The sequence below is a fragment of the Mobula birostris genome, chromosome 24 (assembly GCF_030028105.1).
Source record: "Mobula birostris isolate sMobBir1 chromosome 24, sMobBir1.hap1, whole genome shotgun sequence".
In the NCBI taxonomy this organism is placed as follows: domain Eukaryota; kingdom Metazoa; phylum Chordata; class Chondrichthyes; order Myliobatiformes; family Myliobatidae; genus Mobula; species Mobula birostris.
This window is the reverse complement of record NC_092393.1, coordinates 51834131-51852362: the sequence shown is the minus strand read 5'-3', so window position 1 is coordinate 51852362 and position 18232 is coordinate 51834131. Positions and strand designations below refer to the sequence as shown.

The 18232-nt window shown below is 39.9% G+C and overlaps 1 protein-coding gene across 2 annotated transcripts in view; it reads right to left on the bottom strand.

Annotated features, from left to right (window-relative positions):
- Positions 1 to 1801: 1801 nt before the first annotated feature.
- LOC140187150 (E3 ubiquitin-protein ligase rnf213-alpha-like) overlaps positions 1802 to 18232 on the bottom strand; it is a 225481-nt gene continuing 209050 nt past the window's right edge. For both annotated transcript variants that reach the window (XM_072242138.1, XM_072242139.1), the window contains exons 60-66: positions 18047 to 18230; positions 14762 to 14963; positions 14528 to 14605; positions 14050 to 14247; positions 8305 to 8394; positions 5838 to 6016; positions 1802 to 3833 (exon numbers count right to left, since the gene is read on the bottom strand). In XM_072242138.1, coding sequence (XP_072098239.1) covers positions 3674 to 3833; positions 5838 to 6016; positions 8305 to 8394; positions 14050 to 14247; positions 14528 to 14605; positions 14762 to 14963; positions 18047 to 18230 — 1091 coding nt within the window. In that variant the 3' untranslated portion in view covers positions 1802 to 3673. The remainder of the gene's footprint in view (positions 3834 to 5837; positions 6017 to 8304; positions 8395 to 14049; positions 14248 to 14527; positions 14606 to 14761; positions 14964 to 18046; positions 18231 to 18232) is intronic.

Genomic DNA, 18232 nt, shown 5'->3' with positions numbered 1-18232 from the left:
AAGTTTGTCAGAATTTTAGATGTCATGCCAAATCTTCGCAGACTCCTAAGAATGCAGAGGTGCTGCAGTACTTTCTTCGTAATTGCACTTACGTGTTGGGCCCAGGACAGGTCCTCCGAAATAATAACACTGAGGAATTTAAAATTGATGACCCTTTCCACCTCTGATCTTCCTATGAGGACAGGCTCATGGACCTCTGGTTTCCTCCTACTCCATCAATAATCAGCTCCTTGGTCTTGCTGACATCGAGTAAGAGGTTGTTGTTGTGACACCATTCAGCCAGATTTTCTGTCTCCCTCCCATATGCTAATTCATCACCACCTTTGATTCAGCCCAAGACAGTGATGTCATCAGCAAACTTGAATAAGGCATGGGAGCTGTGCTTAGCCACATAGTCATACGTGTAAAGCAAGCAGAGCAGGGACATGATTAAAAAAATGAGATTTGCTAATAAATTATTGACAAAAGATTCTGCAGATGCTGGAAATCCATAGCAATAGGCAGAAAATGCTGTCAACCTAACCATTCCCTCCCACGGAGCCTTCAATTTTTCAAATATCCACAATTATTACCTCCAATCAATGGGAAGCATTCTAGAAATGGCAGAAGTTTGGATGATGATAACCAGAGGAAGATGATAGCCATCTTAAATAAAATTCAGGGAAGTAGATCATTGCAACTTGGGATTTATCAGGTGGCAAGCTCAACAACTCCTCTAGTAATAATTTGTGGCTATAAAGCTATTTCTTCAAATGCTCATGTTGCTAGACTCTTGGTTCTCTTATATTTCTGACAGGACTTTTGTTTTTTATGTGAAGTCAGACACAAAGTTGTTTCATTTCTCTGTTATTTTCTTACTTTCCATGATACATTCTGCTGTAGGGACCAATATTTATCCTCATGTCTTTTCCTTTTTACCTATCTATAAAAGGTCTTACGGTCTCCTTTAATGTTTCTCATTAATCTGCTTTCATAATCTTGCCTTTTTTTTTTATAAATCTTTCACTTTGCAGAAATCTTCAATATTCCCAATCCTCAGCAAATGTTCCCCATTGTTAGTGTCTTTTAGTTTTATAAACATTATTCTTCTATTTAATGCTGTCTTTAACTTCTCTGGTCAGTCACAGATTAATCACTTATTCTCATGGGTTTCAGTGCTTTAAAAATGTTTATGCATTATTTCTTTAAATGCAAGTTACTGTCTGTCATGATGTTCAATCACTGATAATCAGCTCTGCCACTCATAGTTCTCTGATTTCAGATCAACTCCACTTGAAAACTCAATGGAAACATTCTATCATGTTATGGTAACAGTTCCTAGTCAACACACTTTTCGCCCCTCTTCCCTCTGGGAGAAGGCTCAGGAGCTTGAAGACTCGTACGGCCAGATTTGGGAACAGCTTCTTTCCAACTGTGATAAGACGCTGAATGGATCCTGACCCGGATCTGGGCCATACCCTCCAAATATTCGGACCTGCCTCTTGGTTTTTTTGCACTACCTTACTTTCCCTTTTCTATTTTCTATTTATGGTTTATAATTTAAATTTTTAATATTTACTATCGATTTGTACTCTAGGGAGTGCAAAGTGCAGAATCAAATATCACCGTGATGATTGTACGCTCTATTGTTTGGTGACAATAAAGTATAAAGTAAAGGAATCTTTACAAGTAGGTTCTCGATTAACCCTTTCACATTGCACAAAACAATTATCTAAAATATACATCTTCCTAGACATTTCCACAATATTAATGATCTAGCAACACATTTTGAATCTATTCTAAAAATTCATTCTTCAACTTTTTATTAATTATTTTTTAGAGATATAGCACGGTAATAGGTCCTTCCATCCCAATGAGTCCGTGCGACCAATTACACCAATGTGACGAACTAACCTACTATGGAATGTGAGATGAAAGCACAACACCCAATGTGGTCACAGGGAGAACTCCTTTCAGATAGCGGTGGAATTGAACCCAGGTCACTCGTACTGTGTAATAGTGTTACTCAGTACAATGATACAATGGTTGGCACAACATTTTACAGTACAGGCAATCTAGGTTCATATCTGTAAGGAGTTTGTACGTTCACCCCGTGACTGCATGAGTTGTCAGATACAACCAAATAATGTCTTACCTTCAAAGAGCTTGGCATCATTAAATATTGTATAATCTTTAATTCAGATTACATTCAGATTCAGTTGAATCTTACAGCAAGTAAATTTAAAGCAAGCAACAAACAATCTAGTAAGTTTTGTAAACAAAGATGAAGCACTTGTCAAATTACTTTCATTATAGAAGCCAATTTTAAGCAGCTTGTTTTAATAGGCAGAAAGGCACTGCAATGTCTGACATTTTAAAATAAAATAAAATTCACAATGTATTATAGAGGTTGATCAGAAAGGCAGGCAGTGACTAGTGGGGTACCGCAAGGCTCAGTGCTGGGACCCCAGTTGTTTACAATATATATTAATGACTTGGATGAGGGAATTAAATGCAGCATCTCCAAGTTTGCAGATGACACGAAGCTGGGCGGCAGTGTTAGCTGTGAGGAGGATGCTAAGAGGATGCAGGGTGACTTGGATAGGTTGGGTGAGTGGGCAAATTCATGGCAGATGCAATTTAATGTAGATAAATGTGAAGTTATCCACTTTGGTGGCAAAAACAGGAAAACAGATTATTATCGGAATGGTGGCCGATTAGGAAAAGGGGAGGTGCAACGAGACCTGGGTGTCATTATACACCAGTCATTGAAAGTGGGCATGCAGGTACAGCAGGCGGTGAAAAAGGCGAATGGTATGCTGGCATTTATAGCAAGAGGATTCGAGTACAGGAGCAGGGAGGTACTACTGCAGTTGTACCAGGCCTTGGTGAGACCACACCTGGAGTACTGTGTGCAGTTTTGGTCCCCTAATCTGAAGAAAGACATCCTTGCCATAGAGGGAGTACAAAGAAGGTTCACCAGATTGATTCCTGGGATGGCAGGACTTTCATATGATGAAAGACTGGATGAACTAGGCTTATACTCGTTGGAATTTAGAAGATTGAGGGGGGATCTGATTGAAACGTATAAAATCCTAAAGGGATTGGACAGGCTAGATGCAGGAAGATTGTTCCCGATGTTGGGGAAGTCCAGAACGAGGGGTCACAGTATGAGGATAAAGGGGAAGCCTTTTAGGACCGAGATTAGGAAAAACTTCTTCACACAGAGAGTGGTGCATCTGTGGAATTCTCTGCCACAGGAAACAGTTGAGGCCAGTTCATTGGCTATATTTAAGAGGGAGTTAGATATGGCCCTTGTGGCTAAAGGGATCAGGGGGTATGGAGGGAAGGCTGGTGCAGGGTTCTGAGTTGGATGATCAGCCATGATCAAACTGAATGGTGGTGCAGGCTCGAAGGGCCGAATGGCCTACTCCTGCACCTATTTTCTATGTTTCTAAAGTATATTAGGCACTGAGATAAGTAACAAATGGATGCATTTTAATATAATTTGTAATCTGTAAACATCAAAGATCTGCTGTAGGTAATACAAGTTATATCTGAAGGTTCTCCATAAATCACTATTTCAATGATATGCAGAAACATTTATATTATAACCACTTCAATGAAGTATCCCTTTTTCCACATGGTCATACAGTATTTTTAAGTAAACTATTAATGATGTGGCTCTTCAAATTTATCTTATAAACTGTAATTGTTCCCGTTTGAAAGCTACAGCTGCTTTCCAGGTCGCCAGACTCTGTGACATCAAAATTGCTTCTGGGAAACTCTCTTCAAGTTCTGGCAGATTATCCACTTCCTTTGTTTCCAAGTATAATCCAAGTGACATTTTCAAACTGGAAAAATAATAAGTTATCATGATTGTGTTCTTAAACATTTCAAGTTGCTTTAATCTAAGAAGCAGTGGCTCCTGTCTTCTCCTCTTCAATTATACAGCCATCAACATCATTTTAAACTTTTGATACTCGAATAGTGCAGATCACAGGCATTCGGATTGTTTTATAATTGAGGAGAAGAAGAAAGAGGAGCCACTACTTCTCAAGTTCTTTTAAAAGATCACTGACAGAACAAGACAAGTTGTTCCATCTTAGCACAGGTATTCCTCAATTTATAAATGTTTTATTGAAGTAGTCTTATAATATTGATTTGTAATGTTTTCTTATTACCTTCACTTATAGTGTCTTTCCTGCAGCACCTACTCCCTTCTCATTTTGACTTCCTTCTGTTTGTTCTCAAGATGCATGAGAAGTTATTTCTGTGCTTCCTTCATAATGCCCCAGCTATTGAGGATTGCACCTCCTTTAACTAATCAAGGCACGCTTCAAATTTTATTACTCTTGTAAACAATATCCATCCTGGTTTTAAAAAAGTGAACATTTGGTGGATATCAGCTATCCATTACATCTGGGAACAATGCAACTCAGATCAAACAATCCTTAATAAGATAAAATAAAAATAAATATTTGTGTCCAAAATACTTCCTCCAGAAGAGCACTGCACATGAAGAAGGTTGGATATGGGTTATAATGGAGAGTATTGAAAAGCAGTTAAACAGATTGTTGAAAGATCAGAATGAACAGTATGCATTCTTGAGTTTGAAGACGATCCAGAGAAAAGTATGGTGTGACATGAGGGGGTGATTGATGTTTTGAAAGTGCCGATACCTTGAAGATCAATCATAGCTGATCTGAATGTTTAAAGAAGGTGCAGACCTGAATAATATTTGTATTGTGGAGGAAGACAACAAGTATGGACACCATTCTTCAAGCACCTTGGAATAGTCACCAGTCATAACTAGACAATTTAATTATGTAAGTAACTTTGGGCTACTGTTTTGAAAGGTTATGATTCAATTAGGTATTGATAAAACCTGTTACATCAGTATATCAAATGTTCATCACAGGATAATGAGCCAAATTTTGAATCCTACCATGACCAGATAGATTTAATAAGAATAGAAGTAAGGTTACAGCACAGGAAATTTGGACCATCATATCTCAGCCAACTCTTTACCAATCAAAACAGGAGTTCTGCCCCTGGTCCTTTATCCATAGCTTTCTAAGATAAACAGATAAACATATACTTATCCAATTCCCTCTTGAAGGCCACAATGAAACCTGCCAACTAGACTACATTCCAGATTCCAAGTACAGTCTGCATAAATATATAGTTCCTCATTCATTCTCAATTCACTTCAGTCCGAACTGCTTCCTGTTATTCATTCTGCACATATTCTTTACATGACTTTTATCTGACTCATCATAGTCCAGGAAGCTACTCAAGGTCAGTTAGGGATGGACATTAAACATTTGCCGAGTCAGCTACACCTCCATCCAATGAAGCATTAGAGGTGGAAGATCATAGCACTGCAGAGGTTACAGAGAGGCAAGACTATGCACTAAAAACTAACCCAATGATGTGCTGTATTTATTTTCACTTAGAGATAAAGTATGGTACCAGGCCCTACAGCTCAATGAGCCAGTGCAGCCCAGTTACATCCATATGATACATTAATACTCTAACCCAACATCCACATGATACATTAATACTCTAACCCAACATCCACATGATACATTAATACTCTAACCCAACATCCACATGATACATTAATACTCTAACCCAACATCCACATGATACATTAATACTCTAACCCAACATACATATGATACATTAATAATCTAACCCAAATGTTTTTAGAATGTGGGAGGAAACTGGAGCATCCAGAGGAAACTCATGTAGTATATACTCCTTACAGACAGTGGCAGAATTGAAACTGGGTCACTGGCGCTGCAATAACGTTACATATATGCAAGCTTATGTTTTATAACAAGTGTTCCTACCTCCAAGTTGGGTTGAAGGTTTCTGATGATTGAACATTTTTACATCTGAGAGTCAGCAGCTCATGCAATTCCAGTATAAAAGGATCTACTCTTGTTTGGATGAAGAAGGCACGTAATTGTTTCTTTTCTTCCTCATTGAGGGTTTTCTTATATTCATGATTAATCCCTGAGAAAGGATCCTGAAAACACATACATTAAAAAAAAATGTAGTTTAATTGGGATTTTTTTTTACTCTGGACTCAGGAAAGATATTGTCCTCTGGGGAATCAATCCTTTACTGCTCGTTACGACTACGAACCCTATTATATCATTCATTTTCATAATATGAACTGCAGCATTCATATTTAATCATTCAACATTGATATTGGTATAAACTGACTCTGGCCCTCAGCACTGCAAATAGTCAAATGATGAATTACCTGTTGACAAATTTACACTTATTATGATTGTCAACCTTGTAGCAGAGGATCAGGAAATGACAGTGTGAAAGCCCTTGTATATCCCCTTTCCTATTTAAAGAAATTCCTGTCCATCACGCTATTCTTTAACTATCACTGAAGACAGCTTGCTTCCTTCACAACTGAAGAGCGCAACACTTTGGAGATCAATGTTATCCAAGACCGTAATCAAAATTTATTCTAAAAAATTGAGATGTTTCCTGAACCTTAGAATCTGGATTTTTGATTGTAATCACACTCAAGTCCTCTTATTTATCTGTAATAATTGTTTAAATATTCTTAAGTGTATTTGTTCACAAATTATTATCTTGTATTTTATCCTGTAACCATTTATTTACCTATTAACCTTTGCTGGGAATATGATTGACATTTAGTTCTCCCAGTTTTTAGTTTAACTACAGGGCCATTAAGAAGCATGCCTTCAGGCACTGTCTAACTTTGCCCTCCGTGAAGAGATACTCAAAACCGCTTCTCTGGAGTTCCAGACTGTGGACATGCTGAAACTGTGAATCAAGAGATGGGAAGTAAGTAGATTAGTATATTGTCTGTTTTCAGGCATTTTGCTCTTTAGCGCTTACACAACATTGTTTCAACAACTCAATCAGCAATCAACTAAAAACAAATACATTTCAAAGCCAGATTTTTCAGTGAGCTAAGGCGTTAACCAAATTGAATCTAAAAGGTTGTGTGATCTCTAGGGTGTGGGCATCTCCTTTTCAAACACCAACTGTTATCTGCTGTCAGTGCTGTCCTTGCTGCACAACAATATTGTTGCTAGTTTGACGAAGCAGCCAATCACAATGAAGAACTCCTATAGATTGGAGACAGAAAGTAACCAATGCGCTCACTATTTTCCCTGACCTCACAGAAAGTGAAATTGAACTTGGGTCATAAACATGAGCTTCAGAGGAAAGTCAGAATCATAGGCTTAAAATATTTTTTAAAACTCCATCATATTCTGAGATATCTATCAGAGGCATTTACTATTACTGTAAAAAATAGCTTCCTAGGACACGAGGTCCCGCTAGCACAGTAACAGTTTCAGTGTATTTTGAAACAGAAATATAGACAGCTGGTATTTACACAATTCACACAACAGCACTTGGAAAAGTTGCAAAAAATAACTTGCAGAGAAGCAGGAAATCAATAAAATCAACTTTTAACTTATGCTACTTATATGCACTTTAATTTTAAAGGCCATCATTATATTAACATTCCCAAACAGGATAAAAATCTGCAGTTACCAGAAATCCAAGCAATAGATGCAAAATGCTGGAACAACTCAGCAGGCCAGGCAGCATCGATGGAAAAGAGTAAACAGTTGACGTTTCGGGTCGGGACCCTTCATCAGGATGGATGAAGGGTCTCGCCCTGAAATGCCGACTGTTTACCCTTTTCCATAGGAGCTAGCTTGCCAGCTGAGTTCCTCCAGCATTTTGTGTCTGTTGATAATATTAATGTTGGCTGTTTCACCATCACTTCAGGTGTGAAATCTGGGTCTTAATTATAGTGGAAGAATAATTAAATATCCACAGCCATTTAGAATTATGTAAATACACTGATACATTGATGAGTGAGCTACAAAAATGCCCAGGAAGGCCAGAACCATCCAATTTAAAAAAGAAGCTCTGGTATTGAATTTAACATTCATCCATTCTATTCACCTACAGCAAGCTAACTTCTAAAACATCAGCCAAGATCTACATCCTCTTTCAACAAAGGTAACTGGTTAACAAACATATATTAAAACTATTTGCAAATTGTTGCCTAACCACGTAGAATCTCGATGCCTGTTAAACTCTCACAGCATCTCATTTCACTTCCTTGTTGCCAATCGTTGGACGCTAACGTGTGAAAATATAAGAATTTTTAATTCAGGTCCTGATGGAAAACAAGCGCAGGAGGTATAACATTCAGATCACTAGTTTTTTGGTGGGCAGGAAAAGGGTAATAAATATCACCTATGCTACAAAAGCCACACATGCTAATTTGAGCTAATCCATTCATACCCTATTCAAATGAAGTGAACATTCTGATTTTCTTGCAGAAAGGAGCTGCCAGAGTGCTTGGATGTGCTTCAAGTTGCATCGTCTCAATGTCTAGAACAAAATAACAGAAAAACATGACATGTAGAAAAATATTTAATTCTGTTCACCATACAATCCAAGTATTTCACATGAATATTTTTAAACAACACAAATCATTAAACTTGAGCATGCCTGCTTCACTAACATGAAGTGCGAATGGTGTGTCATTTAGAAACACAAGCACATTGGGTCCCACAGGAATTCTGCATTTTACAGGATGTTATTCTCAAGGTTGTTCTCAGGAAGAGTAGAAAAGGGACTTTGCTAGATGATTAGCAATCTCAGAGGCAAATCCACTGAGCTGTTCTCTTTGTGGCCATATAGTATCATTGGCTGGGTAGGAGCACTCACTTGTAATGTAGGGAATATCTTAACTCCAAAACCAAATTTAGAAACAAAACTTTTGGCGCCTGTTATTGAAATTTCTAACTACCCAGCTGATGTTGAAAATTTTACTGGAACGAAAACTTTAACTCCGTTCAGAAATTATAATGTACTATCACTGCTAGATTTAACGGGTTTAAAATTTTTGATTTATGTAGAACCTCATCACTTACCAATTTAATGCACCATTATAATATTGAAGACAAGTGTCTGTGTTAAACATCCCCAGCTTAAATTAGGTTAGGGGTTCACAACCTTTTTTATGCCATGGACCCCTACTATTAACTGAGGGGTCTCTTAACTGCAGGTTGGAAAATTCTGAATTAGATGAATTATCAGCTCATCATATTTTGCTGGTGTTGGATGGGCATCTCAATTTTAACCTGGACATTACAAAGAATCATAAAGTCATTGAGTTATACAGCATGGAAAGGATTTTTGAGCTCCGACCAGCCACCAATCAGGACATCAGAAGTTTGGGAGGAGGTGATTTCGCTCTGGTCCACAGACTGAGTAGAACAAGGCAGCAGCGGAGCATGGCAGCTTATTCGAGCTATGACCAGTGACCAATCAGCATTTGGGATTGATTAGCAAGTGCAAATTAAAGGAATGCAGGGCAAGCGCAGCAGCCACAGTCGGAGGGACAGAGTTAGAGTGGGGAAGCTTTAGCTCTTCACTAGTGGGGAGGCTTCAGTCAGAGAAGGCAGAAAAAAGAAAGAAAAGCTCTGAGTAAAGCAACACACACAAAAAGTGGTGGAGGAACTCAGCAGGCCAGGCAACATCTATGGAAGAGTACAGTTGGTCGGGTCTCTGGCACTAAGTCTGCCTCTGTGACTCAGAAGGAAAGGGAGGAGAAGAGGTGAGGCGTGCTGATAGGGGATTCATTAGTTAGGGGAATGGGCAGAATGTTCTGTGGTCGAGAATGAGATTGTCCAATGGTATGTTGCCTCCCGGGTGCCAGGGTACGGGACATCTCAGATCGAGTCATCAGCATTCTTAAGTGGGAGATTGTCCATGTAGGGACCGATGATATGGGGAGGACAAGTGACAAGCTTCTGCATAGGGAGTTCAGGGAGTTAGGTGCTAAGGTAAAGGGCAGGAACTCCACGGATTGTGATCTCAGGATTGCCACCCGTGCCACATGTTAGTGAGGCCAGAACTAGGAAGATTATACAGTTTAACACGAGGCTCAGGAGTTGGTGTAGGAGGGAGGACATAAGATTTTCCAATCATTGCGCTTTCTTCCAGGGATGGTTTACACCTGAACTGGAGGGGGACTAATATCCCAGTGTTAATGCTGCACAGTGGGGTTTAAACTACAGCTGCAGGGTGATGGGAACCAGAGGGCCAGAACAGTTAGTGGAAAGGTTGTGGAGAGAGATGCTGGTAAGACCTCAGACAAAGTCAAAAAATGCTGAGCATGATGCGACATGTTGAGCTGTGTACATTTCAATGCAAGAAGTATTGTAGGAAAGGTGGATGAGCTCAAGGCACAGATCAACACCTGGAATTATGACGTTGTAGCTATTAGTGAGACTTGGTTGCAGGAGGGGCAGGACTGGCAACTCAATATTCTGGGGTTTTGTTGTTTTAGACATGACAAAGAGAGGGGGATTAAAGGAAGAGAGGTGGAGCTACTAGTCAGGGAAAATGTCACAGCAGTGCTCCGTCAGGACAGACGGGAGAACTTGACTAGTGAGGCATTGTGGGTGGAACTGAGAAATAAGAAAGGTATAACCACGTTAATGGGGCAGTATTACAGACCACCCAACAGTCCTAGGGATCTAGAGGAACAAATATATTAAAAGATCACAATCAGCTGCAAGAAACATAAAGTTGTTATAGCAAGTGATTTTAATTTTCCACACATAGACTGGGAATCCCATACTTTAAAAGGACTAGATGGGATAGAGTTTGTATTCAAGAAAACTTCCTTCATCAGTATGTAAAGTCCCAATGAGAGAGCATGCAATAATAGATCTGCTATTAGGGAATGAGACGGGGTAGGTGACAGAAGTTTGTGTACGGGAACACTTTGCATCCCGTGACCACAATGCCATGAGTTTCAAAGTGAATATGCAAAAAGATAGGTCTGGTCCACGGGCTGAGATTCTAAATTGGAGAAAGGTCAATCTTGATGGTATTAGCAATGATCTGGCAAGCGTAGATTGGGACAGGCTGTTTTCTGGCAAAAGTGTACTTGGTAACTGGAAGGCCTTCAAAAATGAAATTTTGAGAATACAAAGCTTGTAAATGCCTGTCAGAATAAAAGTTACAGATAACAAGCGTAGGGAACCTTGGTTAAGAAACAAAAAGGAGATGCATAGCAGGTATAGGCAAGCAGGAACAAATGACGTGCTTATGGAGTGTAAGAAATGCAAGTGAACACTTAAAAAGAAATCTGGAAGGCCAACAGAAGGCATGAAGTTGCTCTACCAGACAAGTTGAAGGGGTATCCTAAGGGATTCTACAGATCTGTTAAGAGCAAAAGGATTGCAAGGGACAAAATTGGTCTTCTGGAAGGCTAGAAAGCTAATCCACGTGTGGAGCCAAAGCAGACGGGGGAGATCTTAAATAAATTATTTGCATCTGTATTTATTCAGGAGACAGAGTCTATAGAAGTTAGGCTAAGTGGCATCGACTTCCTGGACCCTGTACAGATTGCACAGGATGTGGTGTTTGCTACCCTGAGGCAAATCAGGGTGGATAAATCCCCGGGGCCTGACAAAGTTTTCCCTTGGACCCAACTGGAGACAGGTGCAGAAATTTCCTGGTCCTGGCAGAGATATTTAAGTCACCCTTCGTGACACGGGAGGTACCAAAGGATTGGAGGATAGCCAATGTTCTTCTGCTGTTTAAAAAAGGTCCAGACATAAACCAGGAAATTATCTGGTGAGTCTGACATTAGTTCTGGAAAAGTTAATGGAAGGTATACTAAGGGACTGGATATGTAAGTACTTGAATACACATGGACTGATTAAGGATAGTCAGCATTGATTCGTGCATAGTAGGTCATGTTTAACAAATCTTAAAGAGGTTTTTAAGGAAGTTCCCAGGAAAGTGGATGAAGGCAAGACAGTGGATGTTGTCTATGTGGAGTTTAGTAAGACATTTGACAAGGTCCTGCATGGGAGGCTGCTCAAGAAGGTTCAGTCATTCGGCATTCAGGATGAGGTAGTAAATTGGCTTTGTGGGAGAAGCCACAGAGCGGTAGTAAAGGGTTGCCTCTGACTGGAGGCATGTGACTTACATGGGATTGGTTCTGGGTCTTTTGTTGTTTGTCGTTTATATCAATGATCTGGATGATAATGTGGTTGACTTGATCTGCAAATTTGCAGAGGACACCAAGATTGGGGGTGTAGTGGACAGACAGGAAAACTGTTATGGCTTGCAGAGGATCTGCATCAGCTGGAAGAGTGAGCTGTAAAATGGCAGATGGAACTTACTGCAGACAAGTGCAAAGTTTTGCACCGGTAGGACCAATCAGGGTAGGCCTTACGCAGAGAACGTTAGGGCACTGAGGAATGTGGTAAAAAAAAAAGGGATCTGGGAATACAGGTCTATAGTTTATTGAAAGTTACATCAAAGGAAGATAGGGTTGTAAAGAAAGCTTTTGGCACAATGGCTTTCACAAATCAATATATTGAATACAGGGGACCGGATGTTATGTTGAAGTTGTATAGGATGTTGGTGAGGCCTAATTTGGAGTATCATGTGCAGTTTTGGTCACATACCTATAGGAAAGATATGTGTGTTGGCGCGTGGCCAAGTGGTTAAGGCGTTCGCCTAGTGATCTGAAGGTGAGGCAGCGTGTGTGTCCTTGAGCAAGGCATTTAACCACACATTGCTCTGCGACGACATCGGTGCCAAGCTGTATGGGTCCTAATGCCCTTCCCTTGGATAACATCGGTGGTGTGGAGAGGGGGGACTTGCAGCATGGGCAACTGCCGGTCTTCCATACAACCTTGCCCAGGCCTGCGCCCTGGAAACCTTCCAAGGCACAAATCCATGGTCTCACGAGACTAACAGATGCCTATATATAGGAAAGATGTAAACAAGATTGAAAGAGTACAGAGAAAATTTACAAAGGTGTTGCCGGGTGTGGTGGACCTGACTTATAAGGAAAGATTGAATAGGTTAGGACTATATTCTTTAGAAAATTCAGAGAAGATTTGTTAGAGGTATACTAAATTATGAGGTGTATAATTAAATTATGAGGGTGAATGCAATCAGGCTTTTTCCACTGAGGTTGAGTGGCTCTACACCAGAGGAACATAAGGGGAAACTTCTTATCACTCGGAGGGTCATGAGAGTGTGGAATGAGCTACCAGCACAAGTGGTGCATGCAAGCTCGATTTCAACGTTTCACAGAAGTTTGGATTGATACATGGATAGTTGGGGTATGGTGGGCTATGGTCCCCGGGCAGGTCGATGGGAGTAGGCATTTTAAATGGTTTTGGCATGGTCTAGATTGGCTGAAGAGCCTGTTTCTGTGCTGTACTTCTTTATGACTCTATGATCCTATTGTTTCCCTATCCACCTGAAATCTGAAGTTGCCTGAATGGACAATATCTTTTTGTCAGCATCTCTGTGCTGTCAAGGAACTAAGTCATTGTTCACTGTTGATCTGAAAAAACCTCAACTTAAAACCATACTTATATATAGGCATCCATTAGTCTCGTGAGACCATGGATTTGCGCCTTGGAAGGCTTCCAAGGTGCAGGCCTGGGCAAGGTTGTATGGAAGACTGGCAGCTGCCCATGCTGCAAGTCTCCCCTCTCCACACCACCGATATTGTTCAAGAGAAGGGCATTCGGACCCATACAGCTTGGCAATGGTGTCGTTGCAGAGCAATGTGTGGTTAAGTGCCTTACTCAAGGACACAACACGCTGCCTCAGCCAAGGCTCGAACTAGCGACCTTCAGATCACTAGACGAATGCCTTAACCACTTGGCCACACGCCCATAAAACCATACTAGTCCCTCAGTATTACACTGACCTATATGCTTAAATACTGCACTTACCTCATGGAGCAGGACTTGCACTTAAAGTCTGAGCCAAAAAAGAAAAATTCAATAAATGGAGACAGATTGACAATTCACCAGGAACCATTGAGAATCCATGTGGATATCTGCATTTTTGTGCACATCATTTTTATCTTGAAACTTCCCTTATAGAATTCATACATACATTAGAATACTTTACAATGGGTTCAAATGCAAAATATCACTATCAGATTGATGCTGCAATTTATTATATAAACAGGATAAATTATATACTCACTTCCATTACATGAGGTGCTATTTGTGCTTCCATCTGCAATACTTCCTTCAAATAGACAACCAGTTCTAGATCAGGATCCCCACCTGACATGGCCAAAAATCCTGAAGAGACTTCCACAGCAGTGAATGCTTCACATACCTCATTGTATGACTGTAGCTCAACACTTATGGCATTAATAACAGAGGCTGAGAGTGATTCCTAAGAGAGAGAAAAAAAATCACTAATGTTCTTTGCTGTTATGACTTTGGTTTTTTTCCCTCCAACCTATTTACTTTTCTATAAATAACATTACCTTCCTCCTTGCATCATCATCATACTGTCATTAAGTAACCTATTCTTTTCCCCCTCACTTCCTCTCCCCAGGCTCTGCATTTGCTTATTAACAATCACCTAGTTCTAAAGCAACATTATTGGCTCCTCCAGAAGAACAAATGCAAAATAACCTTTGAAATGTATTATGAAATAACAAAATGGGTACCTGAGCAATTCTGTTCTTTATATCTTTAAAAATGATTTCATAATTTCTGTCTTGTCTGCAAATCAGAGTAGGTATTCCCTGAAAAATGATGAGGAATGTCCAGTTAGAGCACCACACTGATACATTTCACAAGTTCCATTATTATGGAATTGTTTGTAACAGTTAATGCTAGTTTGTGCGGATTTATTTATAAAAATTAAATACCAAGAATCACTCTCATTTATGGTGACTTACTTTTATGCTAATAAGTGGCTTTCCCTTTAAGAATCTGTTAGTCAGTTGTTGTTCCATTCTCTTGAAGTCATGCTCAGTCACAATTTCTTTTCCCTTTTCCATTGAGTATTGGCAGTTGGATGAAAAGAGAGGAATCAGATCTTTTCCAATTTCATATCTGATTACGTGCAAGTCTGATACATCCTGGGGAGTGACCACGTATCTAGAAAGGTCATAAAATTTTCAGATAGAGAAACACAAAATTAAAAATTACGCTTATGTTTGACTTGTAGTTAGGTGTTTGCAGTGTATTTACCTGTGTTGTACACTTGCAATACAAAGCAACTTTGAAGTTACATTAAATTTTAATTCAATGAGCCACAATGTAGTTACAATTTTTGCAACATGTGTCATTGCAACCTTCCATGGTATTTAAATTTTCAGCAACTAATTCCAAATTGAACATTACCCTTTCTTTTGTAGAAAGCTGAAGTCATAGCCATATGAGAAACATTCATAATGATCTTGAACTTTAACAGTTTTGTTTTCCACAATGTATATGGATTGTCCTGAGTAATTTCAGCAACTTTTGTTTTCATTTCAGATTTTTTGTCTCTGCCACTGTTACAAAATAGTATTAATTTTGACAATTTGAACACCATGACATTGAAAAGCCCTGACAGGATTCATTATATTTCACTTCAGGTAAGTGTTAGATGCTCTCAAATGAACAGGCAAATAAACATCGAATCTTCTTCTTTCCCTTAGATTTAGGTTTAAGACCACATGACAAAGGAGCAGAATTAGGCCATTCAGCCCATCAAGTTTGCTCTGCCATTCCATCATGGCTGATCCCAGAGCCCACTCAACCCCATACACCTGCCTTCTCACCATATCCTTTGATGCCCTGACCAATCAGGAAACGATCAACGTCTGCCTTAAATATGCTCACGGACTTGACCTCCACTGCAGTCTGTGGCAAAGCATTCCAAAGATCACTACTCTCTGGCTAAAAAAATTACTCCTTAACTCAGTTCTAAAAAGTCACCCCTCAATTTTGAGGCTGTGCCCTCTAGTTCTGGATAGGAAACAGCCTCTCCAAATCCACCCTGTCTAATCCTTTCAACATTCCAGAGGTTTCAATGAGATCCTCTTGCATTCTTCTAAATTCCAGTGAATACAGGCCCAAAGCTGCCAAATACTCCTCATATGTCAACCCCTTCATTCCTGGAATCATCCTCGTGAACTTTCTCTGGACTCTCTCCAATGACAACACATCATTTCTGAGATATGGGGCCCAAACTGTTGATAATACCCCAAGTGCCTGACTAGTGTCTTATAAAGGTTCAGCAATATCTCCTTGATTTTATATTCTATTCCCCTTGAAATAAATGCAACCAACCAGGAAAGGCCCCTTTTATTCCCACTCGCTGCCTCCTGCCTGTCAACCATTCCTCTATCAATTCCAGTACCTTTCCTGTAACGCCATAGGATTGTATCTTGTTAACAACCTCATGAGTGGCACCTTCTCAAATGCCTTCTAAAAATCAAAATAGATGACTTCCACTGCCTTTCCTTTGTCCACCCTGCATGTTACTTCCTCAAGGAACTCTTTAACAGATTTGTCAGGCAAGATTTCCCTCTTCATAAACCATGCTGACTTTGACTCATTTTATCATTAGTCTCCAAGTACCCCGAAACTTCATCCTTAATAATAGACTCCAACACATTCCCAACCACTGAGGTTAGGCTAACTGATCCATAATTTCCTTTCTTTTGCCTTCCTCCCTTCTTAAAGAGTGGGATGACATTTGCAATCTTCCAGTCCTCCGGGACCATGCTAGGATCAAGTGATTCTTGAAATATCATGACCAATGCATCCATTATCTATTCAGCAACCTCTCCCAGGACTCAGGGGTGTAGTCTATCTGGTGTAGGTGACTTATTCACCTTAAGACCTTTGAGTTTGCCTCACACTTTTTCCTTTGTAATAGCAATGGCATTCAGTCTTTCTCCCTGACACTCACGGACCTCTGGCGCACTGCTGGTGTCTTCCACGGTGAAGACAAATGCAAAGTACCCATTAAGTTCATCTGCCATTTCTTTATTCCCCATTACTACCTTACCAGCATCATTTTCCAGTGGTCCAATATCAACTCTCACCTCCCTTGTACTCTTTAAATAACTGAAAAATCTATTTGGTATTGTGCTTTATATTATTGGCTAATCTGCCCTCATATTTCACCTTTTCCCTTCTTATAGCTTTTTTAGTTGCCTTTTGTTGGATTTTAAAAGCTGTCCAATCATCCAACTTCCCATTCACTTTTGCTACCTTATATACCCTTTCCTTGGCTTTTATGCAGTCTTGAACTGTCCCTATCAGCCATTATTGCCTACCCCTGCCATTTGAGAACAACTTTTTTCTGTGGGACATATCCATCCTGTGCCTTGTAAACTATCCCCAGAAACTTCAGCTATCTCTGCTCTGCCATCATCTCCACCAGTATCCCCCTCCAATGTACCTGGGCAAGCACCTCTCTCATGCCTCTGTAATTCCCTTTAATCCATTACGATACTGATACATGTGACTCATGCTTCACCCTCTTAAATTGCAGTATGAATTCAATCATATATGATCACTGCCTCCTTAACATTAAGCTTCCTAATAAGATCTGGGTTATTACACAGCACCCAATCTAAGAAAGCCTTTCCCCACGTAGCCTCAAGCACAAGCTGCTCTAAAAGTCCATCTCATAGGCATTCAACAAATTCCCTCTCCTGTGATCCAACACCAACCTGATTTTCCAATCCCTTTGCATATTGAAGTCCCCCATTTCAACTGTGTCATTAGCCTTTTTACATGCCTTTTCCAGCTCCCTTCATGATCTCAACCCCACATCTTGGCTACTATTTGGAGGCCTATATATGATTCCCATATGGTTTCTTTTTTAACCCCGTAGCTTCTTAACTCCACCCACAAAGAGTCGACAATCTCTGACCCTATGTCACTTCTTTCTAAAGATGTAATTCCATCTCTTACCAAAAAAACCACACCACTGTCTATGCCTTCCTGCCTGTCCTTTCGATACAAAGTATATCCTTTGATGTTAAGCTCCCAACTATGGCCTTCTTTCAGCCACGACTCAGTGATGCACGACTCAGTTTCTCCATATTTATTTGCCTTTTGTCAAACTGGATGAATATTTTTGATTTTACATTGCTGAATGGTAATGTAATATAACAAAAAATGGAATTGCAGGCCAAAGGAAGGTAGAAATAAAGCACCAAACATAAAAATAAACTCACGGTTCAGATTCAGTAGTGTACTTCTCCACTGTATAAACAAAGTCATTCTGTAGCGCAATGAGGTAGCTGACTAATGCAGTAGAGCACAAACCAAGACCTTGTCGTCGGGGAAGGAGAACTTCAAGCTGACAGTTTAGCATGTCCAAATCTAAATCACAATAGTCTTTAGGAATCTTAATTTCACCT